Consider the following 21,941-nt stretch of genomic DNA (forward strand, 5'->3'; position numbering starts at 1 on the left):
ATTTTCAGTTTTGATGTGAATTTTTCCATACCCGACCGCGTGTCTGGTTATTTTAACTCCATTTAATAAGCAGGAGTTGGTTCTATCACTTCAATGTGTACTTTATCACAACCTAGACCGTGTTTACTTGTCTGATTGTTTGATTATTTTTAAATTCTGAGGAATATGACTCTGAGAAGTCAATATATCACTATATGTGTACTTTATCACAATCTAGACCGTGTTTACTTGTCTGATTGTTTGATTTCACTAAATTCTGAGGAATTTGGATTGCATTAGATTCTGAGGAATCTAATGACTGTTATCTAACTTCGAGAAGTTCAATATATCACTTCAATGTGTATTGTATCACAATCCAGACCGTATTTACTTGTCTGATTGTTTGATTTCATTAAATTCTGAGGAATATAATGACCGTTATTTGACTCATGAAGTTAGATGTACTGGAGGGACTGCTGGGCGGGAGCAGCCCCCTCCGCGTACAAACAGTCACGACTACAGAGGGCAGCCCCTACTGGGGTAGAGCGGTGTCCACCTCATTACACGGTGCCCGTCTCACCTCAGTGCCCTCGGGAGGTGGGTCTGCCAACCCTGCCGGAGTTTCAGGGTGCAGCGGCCTCCAGCGAGCACTACTCAGTTATTTCCGCCCGTGAGCGTAGCGGAGCTGGGATGCTCGCCTCCCCTTCGGGGGCCTCTTACTCCAGAGATCAGTCTCGAGAGACTGATTCCCTTAGTACATTAGCTAGCAGCGTGGAAACTACTGCCAATGTATCTCAATGGGTCCTGCGCACAGTGGAAAGACAATAGTCGGCCTCCTGCAGGCTCTGGTTATGGAACAAAAAAGTGAATACCCTTTTTAGGAAGGAGGCCATCGAGGTGGTCCCTCCTCTAGTCAGGGAGTCCGGGTTTTATAGCCGGTATTTCATAGTTCCAAAGAAGGATGGGGAGTTGCGTTCGATCTTAGACTTATGTCATCTAAACCTCTCAGTAATGTCACTGAAGTTCAAAATGCTCACTGTCAAACAGATTGTAGCTCAAATCAGATCCGAGGACTGGTTTGTCACAATAGATCTCAAGACGCATACTTCCATATCCATCCTTCCACAACACAGGAAGTTTCTGAGGTTCGCTTTTGGGGGCAAAGCCTACCAATACTGAGTACTTCCCTTTGGCCTCGCACTCTCACCCCGCACGTTCACGAAATGTGTAGATGCGGCTCTGGTATCCCTCCATATGCAGGGCATCCGCATTCTGAACTATATCGACGATTGGTTGATTCTAGCTCAATCAGAGCAGATGGCGGTTCGACATCGAGATGTCGTCCTCGCACACATGGGGGAGCTGGGTTTGAGACTAAACGCCAAGAAGAGTGTACTTTCTCCAGTTCAGAGAACCACCTATCTAGGCGTAGTGTGGAATTCGACCACGATGCAGGCACGCTTGTCTCCTGCTCGGATCGAGTCGATCCTCACATCAGTCGAGAGAGTCAAAGAAGGCCAGTCACTCACTGTCAAACAATTTCAGAGATTGTTAGGGCTGATGGCAGCTGCGTCCAATACCTTTTGGCCTGCTGCACATGAGACCCCTACAGTGGTGGCTCAAGTCCAAGGGCTTTTCCCCGAGGGGAAATCCACTTCGAGTTATCAAGGTCACGCGGCGGTGCCTTCGTGCCTTAGACATGTGGAGGAAACCTTGGTTCTTGAATCAGGGCCCGGTGCTGGGAGTTCCTTGTCGCCGTGTAACGCTAGCGACAGATGCGTCCCTCACCGGTCGGGGTGCGGTCATGAGTGGCCACCCTGCCCGCGGTCTGTGGAGTGGTCGCCATCTAACATGGCACATCAATTGCTTAGAGATACTAGCGGTCTATCGAGCATTGAAATATTTCCTCCCAGACCTGAGAGGTCACCATGTGTTGGTGCGCACCGACAACACATCAGTGGTCTCTTATATCAATCACCAGGGGGGTCTGTGTTCGCGCCCCTTGTACAAGCTGGCACACCAGATCCTTCTGTGGTCCCAGGGCAAACTCCTCTCGATCAGAGCAGTGTATATTCCTGGGAGATTGAATGTGGGAGCAGACATACTGTCGAGACAGGGGCCGAGGCCCGGGGAATGGATGCTTCACCCCGAGGTGGTGAAGCAGATATGGAGAGTATTTGGCACAGCCCAGGTGGACCTCTTTGCGACTCAGGAGACATCGCAATGTCCCCTCTGGTTCTCTCTAGTTCATCCAGCTCCTCTGGGACTGGACGCTATGGTACAGACCTGGCCGAGGCTTCGTCTGTACGCTTTTCCCCCTATCGCTCTGCTCCCGGGAGTTCTGGCGAGAGTCTACTACTAGTAGCCCCGTTCTGGCCGGGCCGAGTATGGTTCTCAGATCTAGTCTCGCTCCTCGACGGCTCTCCGTGGGAGATACCGATCAGGACAGACCTACTCTCACAGGCGCAGGGCACGATAATTCACCCTCGCCCGGAGTTGTGGAAGCTGTGGGTGTGGCCCCTGAGGGGGCACAGCTGTTAGCAGCTGGTCTCTCAACCGAGGTTGTTGAGACCCTACTCCAATCCAGAGCTCCCTCTACGAGGAAACTGTACACCCTGAAGTGGAAGCTCTTCACTTCATGGTGCAGAGACCGCCAGCTTGACCCAGCAGACTGCCCAGTTGGTACAGTTCTGGAGTTTTTGCAAGCCAGGCTCTCTGCGGGGTTATCCCACTCCACCTTAAAGGTTTACGTGGCGGCCATAGCTGCTTTCCATGTCCCTTTCAATGGTCAGTCAGTGGGTAGACACCCCCTAGTTACACGTTTTCTCCGCGGTGCGCTGAGGCTGAGACCTCCAGTACGATCCCGTGTTCCCCCCTGGGATTTGGTTGTGGTTCTAGAGGCTCTTTGTAAAGCTCCATTCGAGCCTATACAAGATATCTCAGATAGACATCTGACACTTAAAACTGCCCTGTTACTGGCAATCACCTCACTAAAGAGAGTTGGAGATCTTCAGGCCCTTTCGGTGGCCCCTACTTACTTAGACTTTGCCCCTGGTATGGCCAAAGCATTCTTATACCCTCGAGCGGGTTATGTTCCGAAGGTTCCCTCTGTTACACCACAACCTATCGTACTGCAGGCCTTCTGTCCTCCTCCCTTTCGGGAGCCAGACCAAGAGAAGCTAAACTGTATGTGTCCAGTGCGAGCACTGGACGCATACGTCCACAGAGCTGCCCTGTGGAGAAAATCAGACCAATTGCTTGTTTGCTACGGTCCTTCTAACAAGGGTTCTCCTGCCACCAAGCAGACCCTTAGTCGTTGGATAGTCGAGGCTATCAACGTCTCCTATGAGTCCTCTGGTCTTCCCCCTCCTTTGGGGGCCAAGGCTCACTCTACTCGGGGTATGGCGGCCTCCAAGGCCTTCTCAGCAGGTGTATCCCTCTTGGACATCTGCAACGCTGCGGGGTGGTCCACGCCCTCCACATTTGTCCGATTTTACGATCTTGACATGCGAGCCACGCCGGGCTCTTCTGTTCTCTCGTCTTAGCTGTGCTCTTTTGACTACACACTAGGCAGGGATTTGGAAGTCTGGTAGCGTGGGCACAGCGTTCCCCAAAAGCGTTTCGACGCAGCTCGAGTTCCTGAAAAGGAACGTCTCAAGGTTACGTATGTAACCCTAGTTCCTTGAAGGAACGAGACGCTGCGTCGCAGAGCCATACTCCCGGCACCCCTGCCGGCGCTTGCTTCCCTACTCGAAGCTGAAGCCAGCTGCACGGCACGTGCTTTTATAGCTTCCTGGTCGCTACGTCACCCCGCCCGTGACGTCACGCCTTTCCGATGGACTGATTGCACACGATATTCAGAGTCGGTCTCGTCAGGGACGTTCCCCAAAAGCGTTTCGACGCAGCGTCTCGTTCCTTCAAGGAACTAGGGTTACATACGTAACCTTGAGACGTTTATTGCATAAATAACATACTTAAAAAACAATATACTGTGCAAACTGGTTTCAGGCACCTAATTGCATGTTAATAGAAATCAAATTAATTTGTATTGTAAGTAATACATTTATATTAAACTTTTAAGTGGGACTAAAGTTCATATTTTTTATGTAATTTCCTAATAATTTCTAGTGTCTTTGGAACAAGTGTACTGCCAAATATAATCACAAGTATTTACAGTATAGTAAACTAAAATATACATCAGTTTCCTTTGTAATTTGCACATTTGTAATGATGAAATTTGCACTTTATTAAATTAAAATGTAATATTTAATGTCACACTACAGTTAAAATGATACAACACATCAAAATAAGAGTGGTTGTTTGAAAAGCAGGGCAAAAGATTTTAAAGAACACAATGATTTAAAATGTGCTGTAAAGTAAACTTTTATTTTGACATTATTCATTTTTAGGTGAACTCAAGAAACATTTTTAAGTACACTTCATTGGCCTTGTATTAGAATTTAGTTTTTTTTTTTTTTATCTGCAAGAACCGTTTTTTTAAAAAAACTTAACTTTTAATATTTGTTTTACTTTCAAGTGCATATTCAATAAAATTAAGCATGTTTTGCAAGTAGCAACTCATAATTCACAGCAGACGTAAACTAATGTCCATCTGCTATTTAAAAGGAAAACTGTTCCAGTCAAGCCATTTCAAGAAGTTTTTAAGTTAGCGATGATGATCTGGCACTCTGTTAGAAGTATGCATTTCTTTGTTATGATCTGAAAGAGTGTGTCAGTATTGCCAGTATCTTGCACGCTGGCACTACATCACTTAACCCTCTGGGGACGGATTGGGCGGTACCGCCCAAAATGGCATACTTTTACAAATGTGTAGTTATCTCAAAAACTATTAATGCTAGAGAGATGCGGTTTTTTTTGCCGTCTTCCTCAGATTCCACTGAAAACAGCGGTATCCAGTATATTGTATATTAAACACGCTTCCCTTATTGCGCAATTCCACTGCGTAAACAGGCCAATGAAAACTATTATGTTAGGCAGATTCAACACGCAACAACCAATGTAAAAACCGCTGGGAGGAATATTTTTCTAACCCAATCAGAGGAAGGTTACCATGATTTATTCTAGCCATTCAGAGGACTCTGTAGCTCTGCTGTAGCCTTGTTAAAGCTGGGCTGGACTATAGTAAAACGACCTCCAACCAGGTGTAATCAATAACCGATCGGAGAATCAGCATGAGGTGGAGAAAGCAGAAAGCGATCGGAGTGTTACAGAGAACGATCGGAGTATTAGCGAGCACAAAGAGATAAATTCAAGAGAGATATAGCATTATTACAGAATTGTTTTATCAAAATTGCAAGCAGTAAAAGATCTAGGGCAGAACAAGCTCTGGAACAATTACTGGAAAGTGACGAGGGGAAATCTGGAGCAGACAGCTTTTACACAGATGACGAAGTATTTTACCAGGATGGGGAAGATCCATTTGAGGACTGGTATGTAACTTCAAATAACCTCTTTATCATTATAATTTATTATATCATACATCTTGAGTATGTATATGTTTTGGATTTTTAGTCAGATAGCGATTGAGGCATGAAATATTTGTTTTAGTGTACCATACTACTCTTTCCCTGTAAACTCAGTTCAAGAGTGGTGTGCAATTTGTTTCAATAGACTGACTTACTCAACTAAGTAAACTGCTCAGGTCAAGAGAGGTGAAATGTGTTTTTAGTGTACAGTGGAGTTTCATAGGGTTACATGAGTTTATAGGAGTTATTTTTTCTACATTGAATTTTGACACAAAAAAAGCTTCCAGTTTGATTGTGTATTTGCTCTGATGCAGGATGCAGACAGGACAACTCGCCGCACACCCCTACCCATTGTCCCTTGGACCCAGCAAACCCTGCACACAAGCCTGCAGATGTCAGAAAGTACTGTGAGCACTGCAAGGCAAGCAAAGTGTACAACAAGACCTCCTGGCCTTGCTTTGCTCACTGGCATGCCTAGGACTGTTTGTAAAAAAAGTTAATTATTTAATTGTTCTTTACACATTTGATTAAACAATAACACATTTCTGTCAAGCAAAGAGTTTGAAAAAAAATTTTTTTTTCAAAAACTGTTCTATATTGTGTGTTTTTCAGTAATAAATGACAAAAAAAAATCTAATTTTCGTTTTTGAAATTCTCTAGTTTATTGTACAATTTTTCACTCATACTTCCTTTTATAAACACATTGCATGCATGCTTATGGTAGCTTAGGGTCTTCTGAATCCATCGATACCAAATACATGGTGGTCCATCATCATTACATATGGTTTATAAGCCGAAATGTAAAAATAGAGAAAACGGACCAAAAAGGGCTTAGTACCCTAAGGGTTAATGAACACATTAATGAAGGATGTTTGTTTTCTCAACATGTAAACCTTACAAAGTATTACATCATGAAAGTATCCTGATCACAGTCTCTTTGATTTAATTTTCCACTCATCTCTGAGAACGGTACTTCAGATGCTCTTCAGGAAATCTCTCTCTCACTCAGTCTTTGTTCACATTTAATTTAAGTGGAATATGTGTTTAGAATCAAGACCAGCGTTGCAGGCAACAGAATCGGTACTAACTCAGTAGTGTGTTCATTTAACCTCTGTATCCGTCACTAAATGATTAACACTTGTGAAATTTTCTGCAAAGTACTTTTGAATTCTTGAGCCCGGTTGAGTGCTTAGAAAGCCAACAAAGTAAAATGTGTTTAAAGTGTCAGCTCATGCTAAAAGGACCAGCTCAGACCGACACAAACTTCTACACAACTTCCAGGTTGGTGTGTCTGTTGGATCCTTATAAAAATTGTATTAACCAGCTGCCTCACTGACCAGAAACTCATTAACTTAACATTCAATTTTTGGCCATCTTTAAATAAGCTGTTTTCTATAGTGGCACATTTTTGCCATGGAATAATAGAATAAAAGAAAGGTAACTGCAACTCTCAAAATTCATACCTTGCTTTTCACAATTTCCGAATTTATTTCTCACAATTCTAAGTAAAAAAAAAATCACTTGCTTATGCCAGTAATTCACTGCACAGAACTCATTATGGCCCATATTTCGCATTATGGCCCATCTTTGTTGCATTTGGATGTAATGTCTGATTTTTGTTTAGTTTTAAACATGTGACAGCATGTTGAATGCAAATCTTAAAATCCTTTTAAAAAATTCCTTTTAAAAGATGGAAACCTAACCTCTGTATGTATGATTATATGGTTGATTGCATTTATTTGTAGTCAGCATTGTTGTTGTTTTTCAGTGTTTAGGTGGGCTTGTAACTTTCTATTACACATAAACCCAGGAACGTAGATGTCCAGGAGAAAGATTGAACATCTGTCTAAAGATCTTAAGTGACCTTTAAAGCAGGAAATGTTCTTCACAGTTGGAAAATGGTTGGCATTTAGTATAATTGACTTGCTTCACTCTTGTAATCTCTGTTGACCCAGCACTTCAGAGGGACCGGAGTACATCCATGTACTCTTATCTAGATTTTCAAATTAAATGCAAATTCATTAGAACAAACAGAACAGGGCACATAATATAGACTAAGCAAACAGCAATATCACATATATAAATATATTAGGGGTGTAACGGTATGTGTATTCGTACCGGACCGTTTCGGTACAGGGCTTTCGGTACGGTGCACGTGTGTACCGAATGACCGAATGCAATATTTTGTACATTTGTACATTTTCGTGTTTCCACATGAACATATTAAGTGGCGGAAGTCTCTGCGTTCAGCGCAAATCCTGCCCTGCTTCTGATTCTAAGGCCGGTGACACACTGGCTGCATGGCTGCCTCGCGTTTTTTGTGTCTTTACACACCAGAACCGTGCCTTACGCGGCGCTGGCGCGCTGCTGCTGCTGTAGGTGACATAGAGGGAGGCCGCCGACAGACCAGGCTCTTGTCTTCATGACAACAATATCAACTTTTTTTTACACACCTACACCTACGCCTACTTATAAAGGACACCGTCAACAGTATTGACGGCAAAATAGACTATGTTTGACAGGTGCAATATTTGAAAATCGATAATTATTTATTTATTTTTTAAATTACATTTATATCTGAATTTATGTCAACCTATAGACTTTCAAATATCAAAATGTCATGAATTAATATGTATTTGTGTACAAAATGACATATAAACATATTTTACTATTATATTTTGCCTGGAAACGCTTCCAACACGCGCGCATGTCACGTGAAAAATAGGCGTCGGTTCTATTTCTAGCATGCACGTGTTTTCCGCTCGAGCCACGCCTGAGACACGCATCTCACGCAGGCAGTCTGCAAGCTCTAACCTGTTACCATGGGAGCCGAATTAAAAACAAACACGCCACGCAGCTGAGACGCTTGCGCCACGCATCCAGTGTGTCACCGGCCACTGGCTGTGTGGCAGTTGCGTGAGGGCTGCTTCGCGTGGGTGACATAGAGGGAGGCGGCCGACAGACCAGGATCTATACGTCATGTTGAGCATAAACATAGGTCAACGACGTTATTTTTTCAGTAGCCTAATGGGGTAATATAACTAATTACTTTTCCCGTCGTTACAACGCATTTAACATTACTGAACGTTAAATGCGGTGCATTACTATGCATTGATTTAATAAAATATGCAATCGAACGCACCCCTGACTCACAGCGAGTGAGCAGGTGGGTTAATAACGAGATAATCGATTATGATTCGCAAGTGTGAACATCACTACAACTAGGAAAAAAACGATTGTAATTCAAACGCAGCTCCCGTCGGCATTTAAACAGACCTTTGCTCTTAATTCCGATCGGTCCAACGCAATAACGAAATCTGAGCAGGTCTAAAACTGAAACTGTTGATGCTGCACTTTACACTTTGGAAAAGTTATATATATATTTTTTAAATATGAGCAGGCCTACAAGCTGGGATTGGTAACAATATCTATACGTCATGTTGAGCATAAACTGATAAAGGACACCATCAACAGTATTGACGGCAAAATAGACTATGTTTGACAGGTGCAATATGCCAGTGTGCAGTGTTTGGAATAACGGCGTTTAAAAGAACGGCTTTAGGTAACGACGTTATTTTTTCAGTAGCCTAACGGGGTAATTTAACTAATTACTTTCCCGTCGTTACAACGCCGTTAACATTACTGAACGTTAAATGCGGTGCGTTACTATGAATTGATTTAATAAACTATGCAATCCGAACACACCCCTGGCTCACAGCGAGATAATCGATTATGATTGGCTAAGGCAGAGTCATGTGTTTCATGGTAGCCAATCAGAGCCATTGTTTTTACACACATGCCGACACATGCAGGCACACACGCCAGCGGCGCCAAACACACACAAACAAACGCAACAGCTACAGATTCGCAGCAGCAGCAGAAATGGCGAGTCAGGAGCAATCCGATGAAAAGTTGGCATTTTCAAGGTGGAGATATGAGCACTACTTCAAATTCATTGTGGTCAAAGGCAAGAACGTGCATGTAATGTGTACATGTAATGTGTGACACACGCATCTACAAAGCTAGTGGCCAAAAACACTTTGATAATACTTGAAGTGCAGGATAAAACTCTTGCTGTCTGTTGACGTGCAATAAATATCGAAAGTTATGTACGAACACCTGTCTGTTCTACTCATTTCAACTGACTTGTGAATACTGCTAAAAAAAAATACAAATTCTTTGACATATAACATTTTTTTTTTATATAGTAACGCAAATAGTTACTTTCCCTGGTAACGAGTTACTTTTATTATAGAGTAATTCAGTTACTAACTCAGTTACATTTTGGAACAAGTAGTGAGTAACTATAACTAATAACTTTTTTAAAGTAACGTTCCCAACAGTGCCAGTGTGTCACTGGCCTAAGGTTTTCAAAAGGCATCACGCGAGTGTGAACATCACTACAACTGGGAAAAAAACGATTGTAATTCAAACGCAGCTCCCGTCGGCATTTAAACAGACCTTTGCTCTTAATTCCGATCGGTCCAACGCAATAACGAAATCTGAGCAGGTCTAGAAACTGAAACTGTTGATGCTGCACTTTACACTTTGGAAAAGTTATATATATATATATATATATATATATATATATATATATATATATGTAATCATAGTTATTTATTTATATTTTTCATTATATTTTATTATATGATATTGGTTTGATACTGAGAGTATTTTATTTAGTGGAGAACTTTGCAGCAGTATTTTATTATTCTTTTTTTTATTTTATATATATTTTATTAAAAAGTATTTTAAAAAAGTGTAAACAAATTATTAAAAAAGTTTATAGTAATAAACAACCTGTAGTTTAATGTTTGCATTTCTTCCCCTTGCTGTACCGAAAATGAACCGAGCCGTGACTTTAAAACCGAGGTACGTACCGAACCGTGATTTTTGCATACCGTTCCACCCCTAATATATATATATATATATATATATATATATATATATATATATATATATATATATATATATATAAAGAGTTGTCCTGACCACATTGTAGCACTAGCATTAACATTTTCCATGTTTTACTTGTACCTCTTTGCCCTTTTCTGTACAACAATTTACAAAAACAGTCAGGGATTGCCTCCTCTCAGATTTCTGGCTAAACTCTAATTGTTCCAGGATTTCCCAGAAGTTAAACCTCTTTACAGTCACAAAGACTGGGAATCTTTGTAGGAGTTGCGAGCATCAGTATTTGAACCGTGTCAGAGCTTATGGGGTTCCTTAAGCACCCTGTGCCATTGTCAGTGAATACATGAAGTGTGTATCAAGTAACAAAACAAAAAAAAAAACCTTCCTTTAAAACGTCATTATCATATAACCCCTAAAAATATTTAAGAAAAGTTCTTATGCACCCTTAGATTTATGCAGTGTGTAGCTGGGCCAGAGCTAGGAGTGCTACTTTCTATGCAGAGCAGCCTGGGTTCGATTCCCATGCTGGAATAAATGTTTTTCCCCCTTTTTTAATAAATCGAGTAATCAAGTAAGTTTGCAAATATATGCCAGTGAATGTATCAACAGGAGCAGGATCTCATTTGTTTTAAATTCATGTTAGTGACTTGATTAACAGCCTAAAAGCAGGGAGGAACACATTTTCATATATGCTGTCAAAATCTTGTTTTAAATGTTTTGAAATAAATTTCCTTTAAATGTTTGAAACCCGGTAATCACTGCTTGCTATCATTATCATTATTATTATTAATTTATTATTATTAATTTGAATAAAGTACAATATTCTTTGTGAATTTTCTAATTGTTCATACACTAAAATTACTATACCCATTTCCGTGTTTACAGTACCTTCTGTGCTGATTATTTGATATATAATCTGCACCTCCTTTGTTCCATTAAACTGCATTTATTATATAAGCTTAATTGTGTGTTGTGTTTGGGCGAATAATATTTGGTCAGTATGAAATTCTGGCACTTGACCAACAATGAGATAACGATGTGTTGTTCCCCTGCTCTTACTGTTGTTTTGATGCACTTACTAGGCCTATTGCTCCTTTCAGCTAATGCCTTTTTTTATAAATTGTCTTTTGAAGCATTGAGCTTCCTTGTTTCTAAAGTCTGAGCTGGTTTGCCCGTTACTGCCCCAGAAGTGAAGTTTCCTAATGACACTTGCAGTTTTGTTTTAGTGGGTTTTCAGAATCAAACGGTAGTTATTGATTTGTGTTTCTTGTAGAATTTGATGTCCTTTATCCTGCCCTCTTTTACTTAAACTGCTGACTCCAAAAAGGCCAGTTTGTCTCTTGCACATCCTCCAGTATGCATTTAATGTATCTGTCCATTAAGTTGATGGTTGGTTGGTATACTTTGTTTGATCTGAACAAAGCTAACGCCAGTCTATCTGAACAAATGCATCGATGACACCATCGTTAAAGGGTAATTCACCCCAAATGTTTAATTCTGACATCATTTACTCACACTTTTACTATAATGAAAGTCTAAAAACAACATTAGACATCAGTGAATTTAAATTTTTGGGTGAAATATCACCTCCTAAAGCAGGAGGAAATGGTTGAATGTGGACATCTTGATATTTTGAATTAAAGCTTTTGTTAATGTGGAACTCAAAGGTTGATATTCTGCCTACATTTTGTTGAGTTCCGCACTGTTCTTGTCTCGGTGGGTTTGAGCAATCCTGCTGATCCGTGTAATTTCCAAATTAAAGTCACGCATCTGAGGCTTTTTGTTTACTTGATCTTTAGATGGATCTTTTCGGGGAGATTAGCAAAGCCAGGGGTGGTAACCTTGGCTCTGCAGGTCTGATTGGCCTCCCACAATGCACTGCTGAGGCATGACATCCTTCAAGAACAGAGAACGGTAGATCAGTATCAGAATGCATAGGTCGACAAGTCTGTGGTACGTATGCAATCATGTGCTTATTGTGATTGTATAAAACAGTATTTCAATCAGTTTTCCTAAATATAGAAAAAAAGACTGATTAAAGTGCCGCTCGATGAGAAAATTACAGGGGAGAGATATCGAGCACAGGCCATGCCGAAGTGCTGCAATGATGAGAGCTTGTGAAATTGCATTGTCATTTTTATACGACAGGGCAATATTACAAACAGGAACTCATCTTCAAAGTTTTGGAGACATGACAGGCTAAAAGGGTTAAGAGCCTCACTTTTGGCAGCCATGTTAAACTAGATATTTGGATCCAAAGACTGACAGTATTGGTTACATCTCCACAACTTCAGAGAGTACAAATCTTAGAAGCCTTTAGAAGCTGTATCTGATAGCGTATATCAATTTCATGGATATTATAACTGGGATTAGTTTTGGCAACAATAATGATTGCAATATATCTTCACAGTGAAACCCATTATCCAATCAAAGGATCATAGGCTGATGTTGTTAAATATAAAATTCATTTAGTTTTTAGCGGGTTTTCACCCAGATAACCTAAATCTCTCAGGCACTAAACTCGAACCCACACTGGGCTTTTCATAATTATACCCAGAATTAATTAAAGGAAGAGTTTAAGCACAGCTTTTAACATTCAACTCATCTCTCCCAAAACACTCTCGCCCTTGGGCCACTGCGTTTAGCTCAAAAGAGGGAGTTCTTGATGACTCCACAATGGAAGCCTTGGTTTTGGTTGCGTTTTAAGGCCAACAGGAGTCTCCGGAGTTGAAATGCTCGTGATTCTTGGCACATGCATGCAGTCTTCGCTCATTGATTCTGATGTGCGGTTGATGTGCCGTGGGACTCAACTAGGTCACATTTTATTCCTTTGTTTCTTTGATACGAGACATTTTGGCAGGGCATGGTTTGAAATGGAAGGGAGAGGCAGTTAGTGCTCAGAGACTCTGAGTTTGTCGTAAATAAAATGACTCATTAAATGGATTATGAAGCACAGAGTTTTCAAGCTGTAGGTTTAATTATGTTGATGCTTGTGATATTATTACACATTATACATCCATAAAAGCAGCATCATTGTTCCCTAGATTTTGAGAAAGTGAGAAGCAGAAAGGTGATTTATATGGTTTATGGCTGTGCCTTGCAGCACATCAATACTTATAAAAACTGCACTGATATCAGAACTAGAAGTTCAGATGACCAAAAAGGTGTTTTGAGTCCAGAAAACTTTAAAATCAAGGAACCTGAGAAGTGTTGTCATGTTCTGTTGAGAAAAAACAACTGGACCATTGAGAATTTTGGTTAATTCAAAATTCAAAATAGTTTCCTTTAATTCAGATTAAATTCTCTATTCAATACTACAATAACTAACAATACTAGATAATAATCTATCTATCATCTTTATATATATATATATATATATATATATATATATATATATATATATATATATATATATATAATTGAATACTATTTTACTATTATATATCATATGAATAATATATATTGATAATATTTAAAAAATAATTAATATTTACATTTACATTTAATCATTTAGCAGACGCTTTTATCCAAAGCGACTTACAAATGAGAACAATAGAAGCAGTCAGATCAACAAGAAAACAACAACAGTATACAAGTGCCATGACAAGTCTCAGTTAGTCTAATATAGAACACATAGCCAGGTTTTTTTTTTTTAATAAATGACAAGACAAGAAAAGGAAAAGTGCTAGTATTAGTTGGTTAAGTGCTGTCGAAAAAGATGAGTCTTTAGATGTTTCTTGAAAATGAGTAAAGACTCAGCTGTACGAATTGAGATTGGGAGGTCATTCCACCAGCTGGGCACAGTCCAGGAAAAGGTCAGTGAGAGTGATTTTGAACTTCTTTGGGATGGCACCACAAGGCGTCGTTCACTTGCAGAGCGCAAACTTCTGGAGGGCACATAAGATTTAACCAGTGAGTTAAGGTATGTTGGTGATGATCCATCACAACTCCTAGGTTTCTGGCTGTCCTCGAAGGAGTAATAGTTGACGAACACAGCTGTACAGAGAAGTTGTGATGAAGCAATGGGTTAGCTGGAATCACCAGGAGTTCTGTCTTTGTAAGGTTAAGCTGAAGGTGATGGTCATTCATCCAGCTAGAAATGTCACTCAGACAGGCTGAAATGCGAGCTGCTACCGTCGGGTTGTCTGGTTGGAATGAGAAGTAGAGTTGGGTGTCATCAGCGTAGCAGTGGCAAGAAAAGCCATGCTTCTGAATGACAGATCCTAATGACGTCATGTACATGGAGAAGAGAAGTGGTCCAAGTACTGAGCCTTGCGAAATAATATTTCACAATACTAGTTTTTATAATATTTTAAAATGCAACCTTGGTGAGCATAAGAAACTTTTCACACAGTTACACATTTTGTTTATGAAAATGATCCTGTGTTCTATTCTGTGTTTTTTTTTTGTTTTGAGAGAGAGTGGGGGGGGGGGGGGCACTGATTGGGAATTGTTCATGTATATTATTATATTTCAATGTGTTGTTGACTTTTTCACTCTTTTTTTGCTCTCACTACATAGTTCACTGTATGATGAAAGAATGGAGAAAATTAGTATATTTGCTCACATTTCCAAATAGTTTTGTGGTTTACTCAAGATTCTTGGGTCCCGGATGATGAAACTACTTTTAAAGATTATACTTTGATTTCAAGATGCAAATAGTTTCAGGTTTGTTCACTTTTTTTGTCTATAGTAGTTAAATAAATACAGAATAACCAGAATGCTACAAATGTGCTGTTTTCAGTAAATTTCATAACATAATGAGTATTTACAATAATATGATGCATGTTTTTTTCCCTTATAACTTCTGAGTTAGATTTATTAAATCACTTTGAAGATTATTAGTAAGCACCCTCATGGTGGTGATCTTTAAAAGGACTGGTGATGTGATAAAAGATCCGTAAAAATTGGCCAGCTACCCAGCTCTGAATGAATATAATCAAAAGTTACAGAAGCGTGTCTGATGGTAAGGCCAATGAATCGCCTCTGTGAGCAGATACCATCAGGTAAGGGGCTTCAGTCAAGGCCCAGTGTCAGCAGAAGCAATACATTCTCATTCATAATGAAGAGGCTGTTCTGCTTCCCAAATAAATAAACATTTAATATTCTCTCGGCTGCATGAGCATGACAGGAATTGTAAACTGATACAAATTGCCATGATACACATTGGGTGCATCACAATTCACCTCTTTCTTTATGACAAATGCATCTTATAAAAGACACAGACTGTTCGTAAATAGACTATGCTAATATTTTGAAATCTATACACAAACGTATCTGTAACTCGTAGGCTGGCATGTCTGGAAGCTGGTGTTGCTACAGATCCTCCCTGCAATATGCTGAATACTCTTCACACATTATTTTGGCAGTCACTCACAGCAAGGATGAAACTACCTGGACTCTTCCTCTTTCTGAAGACACCTTTTCTTGGAAGATATTCTGACAGTTGCATAGAATAACAATCTCAAAATTTTTACTTAATGTTGCCTTAGAAAATTCTCTTTTAGCATATATAAGATAGCATTGTAAATATATATATATATATATATATATATATATATATATATATATATATATATATACAGTACAGACCAAAAGTTTGGACACACCTTCTCATTCAAAGAGTTTTCTTTATTTTCATGACTATGAAAATTGTAGAGTCACACTGAAGGCATCAAGGGCTATTTGACCAAGAAGGAGAGTGATGGGGTGCTGCGCCAGATGACCTGGCCTCCACAGTCACCGGACCTGAACCCAATCGAGATGGTTTAGGGGTGAGCTGGACCGCACACAGAAGGCAAAAGGGCCAACAAGTGCTAAGCATCTCTCGGGGAACTCCTTCAAGAATGTTGGAAGACCATTTCAGGTGACTACCTCTTGAAGCTCATCAAGAGAATGCCAAGAGTGTGCAAAGCAGTAATCAAGGCAAAAGGTGGCTACTTTGAAGAACCTACAATATGACATATTTGCAGTTGTTTCACACTTTTTTGTTATGCATATAATTCCATATATAATTCCACATGTGTTAATTCATAGTTTTGATGCCTTCAGTGTGAATCTACAATTTTCATAGTCATGACAATAAAGAAAACTCTTTGAATGAGAAGGTGTGTCCAAACTTTTGGTCTGTACTGTATATATATATATATATATATATATATATATATATATATATATATATATATATATACATTTGTATTTATTTAAATACAATACAATATTATAAAAAAAGAAGTTGATTATGTTTATTGTTCCAGGCAACCTCCGTAGCCCCATTTAACAATTTTCAAGATACATAAAAAAATAAATAATAATAATAATAATAATAATAATAATAATAATAATAATAAAATCAATCATTCATGAGTCTGGTATCACTAGTCTATTATATGTCTTTAAATAAAACATGAAAATATACTAGTGTTAACCACTGATTTCAGGCATTTACAAAATAAAATAAAATACAATCCCCAAAAACCACTGACTTTGGAACAATGTGTAAAAGCAAAATTGCTTGTATATTTTTTGCATCAAGATAATCTTCACAAAATTTTTTATGAATTTTGAATCCTAAATATAATTGGCAGAATTAAAAAGCCAAACATAGGTTTAAACGATATAATCCATGGCCACATTCTGACATCACAAAATGTTTTTACAAATTTACTAATTGTATTGGTCAGAATTGCTGCCTATGTAGAACACTCGAAATCAATCACTCTTGAGGTTTAATTTCTGTTTGGATGCTGCCTATACAGGCTGCAGTCAACTTTGTATTGAACAGATCCTTAGCTTAGCCGAATGCATTAGGCTAAAACTTCAACCCAAATAATGAGCAGAAAACATCAGAAAATGCACAGATCTCGCAGTTTAACCTCAAACATTCACCATGCATCATGTTGACTATGAAGGTCTCTGTCTCTCACCCCTAGCAACCATTTGTCTCTTACAGGTATTTCCAAAAGCTTTCACTGCCTCTGTCTGATGCCTTCATAACAACAGATTACAGATAATGTCCTCTTGTCACCCTCTGTCCCATCAGTCCTGACATCAAAACACATCCAAGTCTCTTAACCTTCACAAGAATAATATCAACTGATCGACCCTGTTTTGATTCGCTTGGTTCAGGGCGAAGACAAGTTTATACAGGAACGCCTCTAAACCTTTATGAGCAAATTCATCCCTTTTTATCCTCAAAGTGAGAAGAAATAAGGGACAGCTCACCCAAAAATGAAAATTGAGATTATTTGCTCCAGCCCATTTCATAAATTAGCCACGGGAAAAGTGGCATTAGAGCAAAGACATTGAGTGCGACGCTCTCGTTGTTGATTTTGGTAGCTTTAATTTGGTAGGTTTTTGATCATGCGCTTTTAATTATTTAATGACAAGGCTGGAAGACATCTTTTTACTGAGACCTGTGTACCTGATCTGATTAAATGATCTCATATTTTTATGCGTTAGACAAGCAGCTAATTCAAGAATGATGAGATATGTTCAAGAAGAGTCCTCAAACAGCTCAGGCCTCACAACATATGTAACTTTGAGCAAAATAAATGAAAGCTAGTAACCTAAAGACAAGCCATATATCATGAAGTGAAAAACATGATCTATAAGCTGCCCAAGGTTATCAATCCAACATTTGTGTGTGCGTGTGTGTGTGTTTCTTTCTGTCTATGTGTCTCCCAGATCAGAAAGTAATGGCAAGAACAGCCATATTTTTTTTTTCAGTGAACAGATGAAAATCATGAGTTCATGCATCATTAAATGTTTTAATGAGCAGATCTCATCATCTCCCTCTTCATTTAACTCCCATAATGCACAATACATCTTTTCAAAAAAGTAACTGACAGGACACAACAGTGACTGATATTCTTTCATAATGAACTGAGGTTGAACTGAAGTCAGAAATAATATGAGGAGTCAGAAATAATAAAAAATGTCTTCCACATTTTATACATAACATAAACTAAACTAAAATATATTTTTGTCTAGCTACAAATAATCCATATTTTCAAATAAATGTATTATTTGACATATATATATATATATATATATATATATATATATATATACCTTTTGCTTTGATTACTGCTTTGCACACTCTTGGCATTCTCTTGATGAGCTTCAAGAGGTAGTCACCTGAAATGGTCTTCCAACAGTCTTGAAGGAGTTCCCCGAGAGATGCTTAGCACTTGTTGGCCCTTTTGCCTTTAGCTCACCCCTAAACCATCTCGATTGGGTTCAGGTCCGGTGACTGTGGAGGCCAGGTCATCTGGCGCAGCACCCCATCACTCTCCTTCTTGGTCAAATAGCCCTTGATGCCTTCAGTGTGACTCTAGAATTTTCATAGTCATGAAAATAAAGAAAACTCTTTGAATGAGAAGGTGTGTCCAAACTTTTGGTCTGTACTGTATATATATATATATATATATATATATATATATATATATATATATATATATATATATATATATATATATATATATATATTATACTAATAATTTACATTTTAGCAATTAAAATAGAATAGATGTATTAACTAGTGTCTCAATTGTACTAAAATAGCACTGCCTGCGACTGTATTGAGAAAATATTTTTGTTTTATTTTATATATAATATAATTTATTATATATTATTTTATTTATTTATTGTTATTGTGTAAATTTACTATTTTATTGTATATATTTATTTTAATATTAACTTTTTAGTATAATTTCTTTCAATTTACAACATTTAACATCTTTTTTATTTTGTGGTTTAAAAGGTTTCTGAAGCAGAACATCACAACAGAGCATTGTGGAAATTGCACATACATATTCAACCTGACAATCTGTCAACCCCTCTGGATTTCAGCAATGCCCAGCCCAGTGCTGAAGCCAAATGTAATTAACCTTTATGAACAAGCAGAATCTGTTGAGCAGAACTGGGACAGACGCTAGAAAATTAAAGGTTAAATATGGCCCAGTTGATGAGAAAAAGCCTCCTCTTCCAACATTTTCAGTGTTTAAACAGTCAGACGAACTTTTGACTGAAGCTTTAATCAGTTTATTAAGTTTAGAGAGTAAAATGAAATGCTGTTTTGAATCCCAATGATGAAAGCAACATTTATTTTGATCTAGAGAGTTATATTGCTGACTGTCCTCTTGTAGGTTTGTCAATGCAGGGTTTGAGATTTGTGAATTTAATCCATAGCCTTATTGGCTAGTAGAAAATGGATAGCCAGACTGACTTATACTGCATAATGTTTGTGCATTTCAGACAGGAACCACTTTGGCAAGTTTACTTGAGTTTATTGAACACAATTTATCTTTGGCGGTATGGTTCCTTATGGGGGTTCTTGTTTTGTGAATCTTGTGTGTGAATCTACAATTTTCATAGTCATGAAAATAAAGAAAACTCTGAATGAGAAGGTGTGTCCAAACTCTTGGTCTGTACTGTATGTATATATATATATATATATATATATACACACACACACAGTAAAGACCAAAAGTTTGGAAACATTACTATTTTTAATGTTTTTGAAAGAAGTTTCTTCTGCTCATCAAGCCTGCATTTATTTGATCAAAAATACAGAAAAAAAATTTGTATTCCTGTGATGCAAAGCTGAATTTTCAGCATCATTACTCCAGCCTTCAGTGTCACATGTAACATTCAGTCTATCACATGATCATTTAGAAATCATTCTAATATTCTGATTTATTATGAGTGTTGGAAACAGTTCTGCTGTCTAATATATTTGATCAATAAAAGGTCAAAAAGAACTGCATTTATTCTAATAATATATTTTCTTTACTATCACTTTTTATCAATTTAACACATCCTTGCTGAATAAAAGTATTGATTTTATAAAAAAAAAGAAAGAAAAAAAATTACTGACCCCAAATTACTGACCAGTATGTTGTTATTACACAATATTTATATTTTAAAAACATAGCTTCTTTTTCTTTTTTTTCTTTTTTTTGTTTTACTTTTTATTCATCAAAGTATCCTAAAAAAGTATCACATGTTCTGAAAAAAATATTAAGCAGCAGAACTGTTTCCAAATTTGATAATGAATCATAATATTAGAATGATTTCTAAATGATCATGTAATAATGATCCTAAAAATTCAGCTTTGCATCACAGAAATAAATGATAATTTAAAGTAGAATAAATTTAAAAACAATTATTTTTAAATTGTAATAATATATCACAATATTACATTTTTTTTCTGTATTTTTGATCAAATAAATGCAGGCTTGATGAGCAGAAGAAACTTCTTTCAAAAACATCAAAAATAGTAATGCTTCCAAACTTTTGGTCTGTACTAATATATATATATATATATATATATATATATATATATATATATATAAAGCTTATTTCATCTTAAGGTGGTCCTGATGAATTTGAAAAGTGTATATATACATAAAATTTATTTATGCCTTACAAGTCTGTCATTCTCTGTTTCCATGCTTTGTGCATAATAAAATGCTCTTCCATGTTCCCTTTGTGGAATACAGGAACACGGAGCAGCTGGGAAGGCTTACTGGGACCCATCCTGCCCTCTCAGATAACTGCAGTAACATCACTCTCTGCTCCTGGGGTGACCCTACTTACTGGAAACTGGAAGAAGCAAAGAGCAACAGGTGAGAAAACACATAATATAATTCAATTTTAAGTAGCCTTTCCACAATTGCTTTTGTAGTGTATGCAAATTTGGCTTTGATCACAGGAATAAATTGTTTCAAAATATATTAATATAAAAATAGCTATTTTAAATTATAATAATATTTCATAATATTGCTGTTTTTGCTGTATTTTTAATTGAACAAATGCAGCCTTGGTGTATATGTGTTCTCTTAAGGTAAAAATACCTATAAATTAGATCATCTGATAGAAACGTTTTAAACTTTATTCTACCTGTCTAGTAACAATGGACAGAGCTATCAACAAGTTATATTTCTTTAATTAAAAATCTGTTTTGAATTTTTTTTTTCTCTTGAAATCATAGTTTTATCCCAGCCTAGGCCACTTTTATTTAAAAAAAAAAAGTTATTGCACATCTCTGAAGTGAGAGATTTTTTCTAAATTGCGTAATTTTTTTTCCTGACATGTTTATTGCAAAAATCCCAACCTTGCAGGCACTTCTAAAGGAGACTTTAATTAAATTACATTTACTATATAGCCTATAGACAGGTATTCATCACCTGCTTTTCCCATCTTCATGGAATTCATTGCATTTTCTACAACACAGATCTGAGTCTGCACACTCTAGCCAACAAAACTGACCAGATTTAACATGTCAAGCAATGTTCAACCAATCATATTCTTTCCTTCTACATTATGGTCTGTATTCCCTGTGTGACATATTTTGGACAGCAGCCTTGTGTTTATCGCACCATAAGCAGCTTGTGATTCAACTGGTCGCCACACAGATATTCTTCTCCATTGTCTTCCATCAACCTAAGACTTTATAGTGGAAGTGTGGCACGGAAGTATCTGCGCTGACAGAAACAGATGAATGGTTTGTGTAGGCGTGGTTGAAAAGGTTTCCCATCAGTGCTTCTAGCTCTGTGA

General features: G+C 37.9%; 1 protein-coding gene across 2 annotated transcripts in view; it reads left to right on the top strand.

The window, feature by feature from the left end:
• LOC132121688 (transcription elongation regulator 1-like protein) overlaps positions 1-21,941 on the top strand; it is a 99,637-nt gene that overhangs the window by 61,583 nt on the left and 16,113 nt on the right. For both annotated transcript variants that reach the window (XM_059531381.1, XM_059531380.1), the window contains exon 6: positions 20,885-21,010. In XM_059531381.1, the coding sequence (XP_059387364.1) occupies positions 20,885-21,010 (126 nt within the window). The remainder of the gene's footprint in view (positions 1-20,884; positions 21,011-21,941) is intronic.

Source organism: Carassius carassius, chromosome 39 (assembly GCF_963082965.1).
Source record: "Carassius carassius chromosome 39, fCarCar2.1, whole genome shotgun sequence".
Taxonomy (NCBI): domain Eukaryota; kingdom Metazoa; phylum Chordata; class Actinopteri; order Cypriniformes; family Cyprinidae; genus Carassius; species Carassius carassius.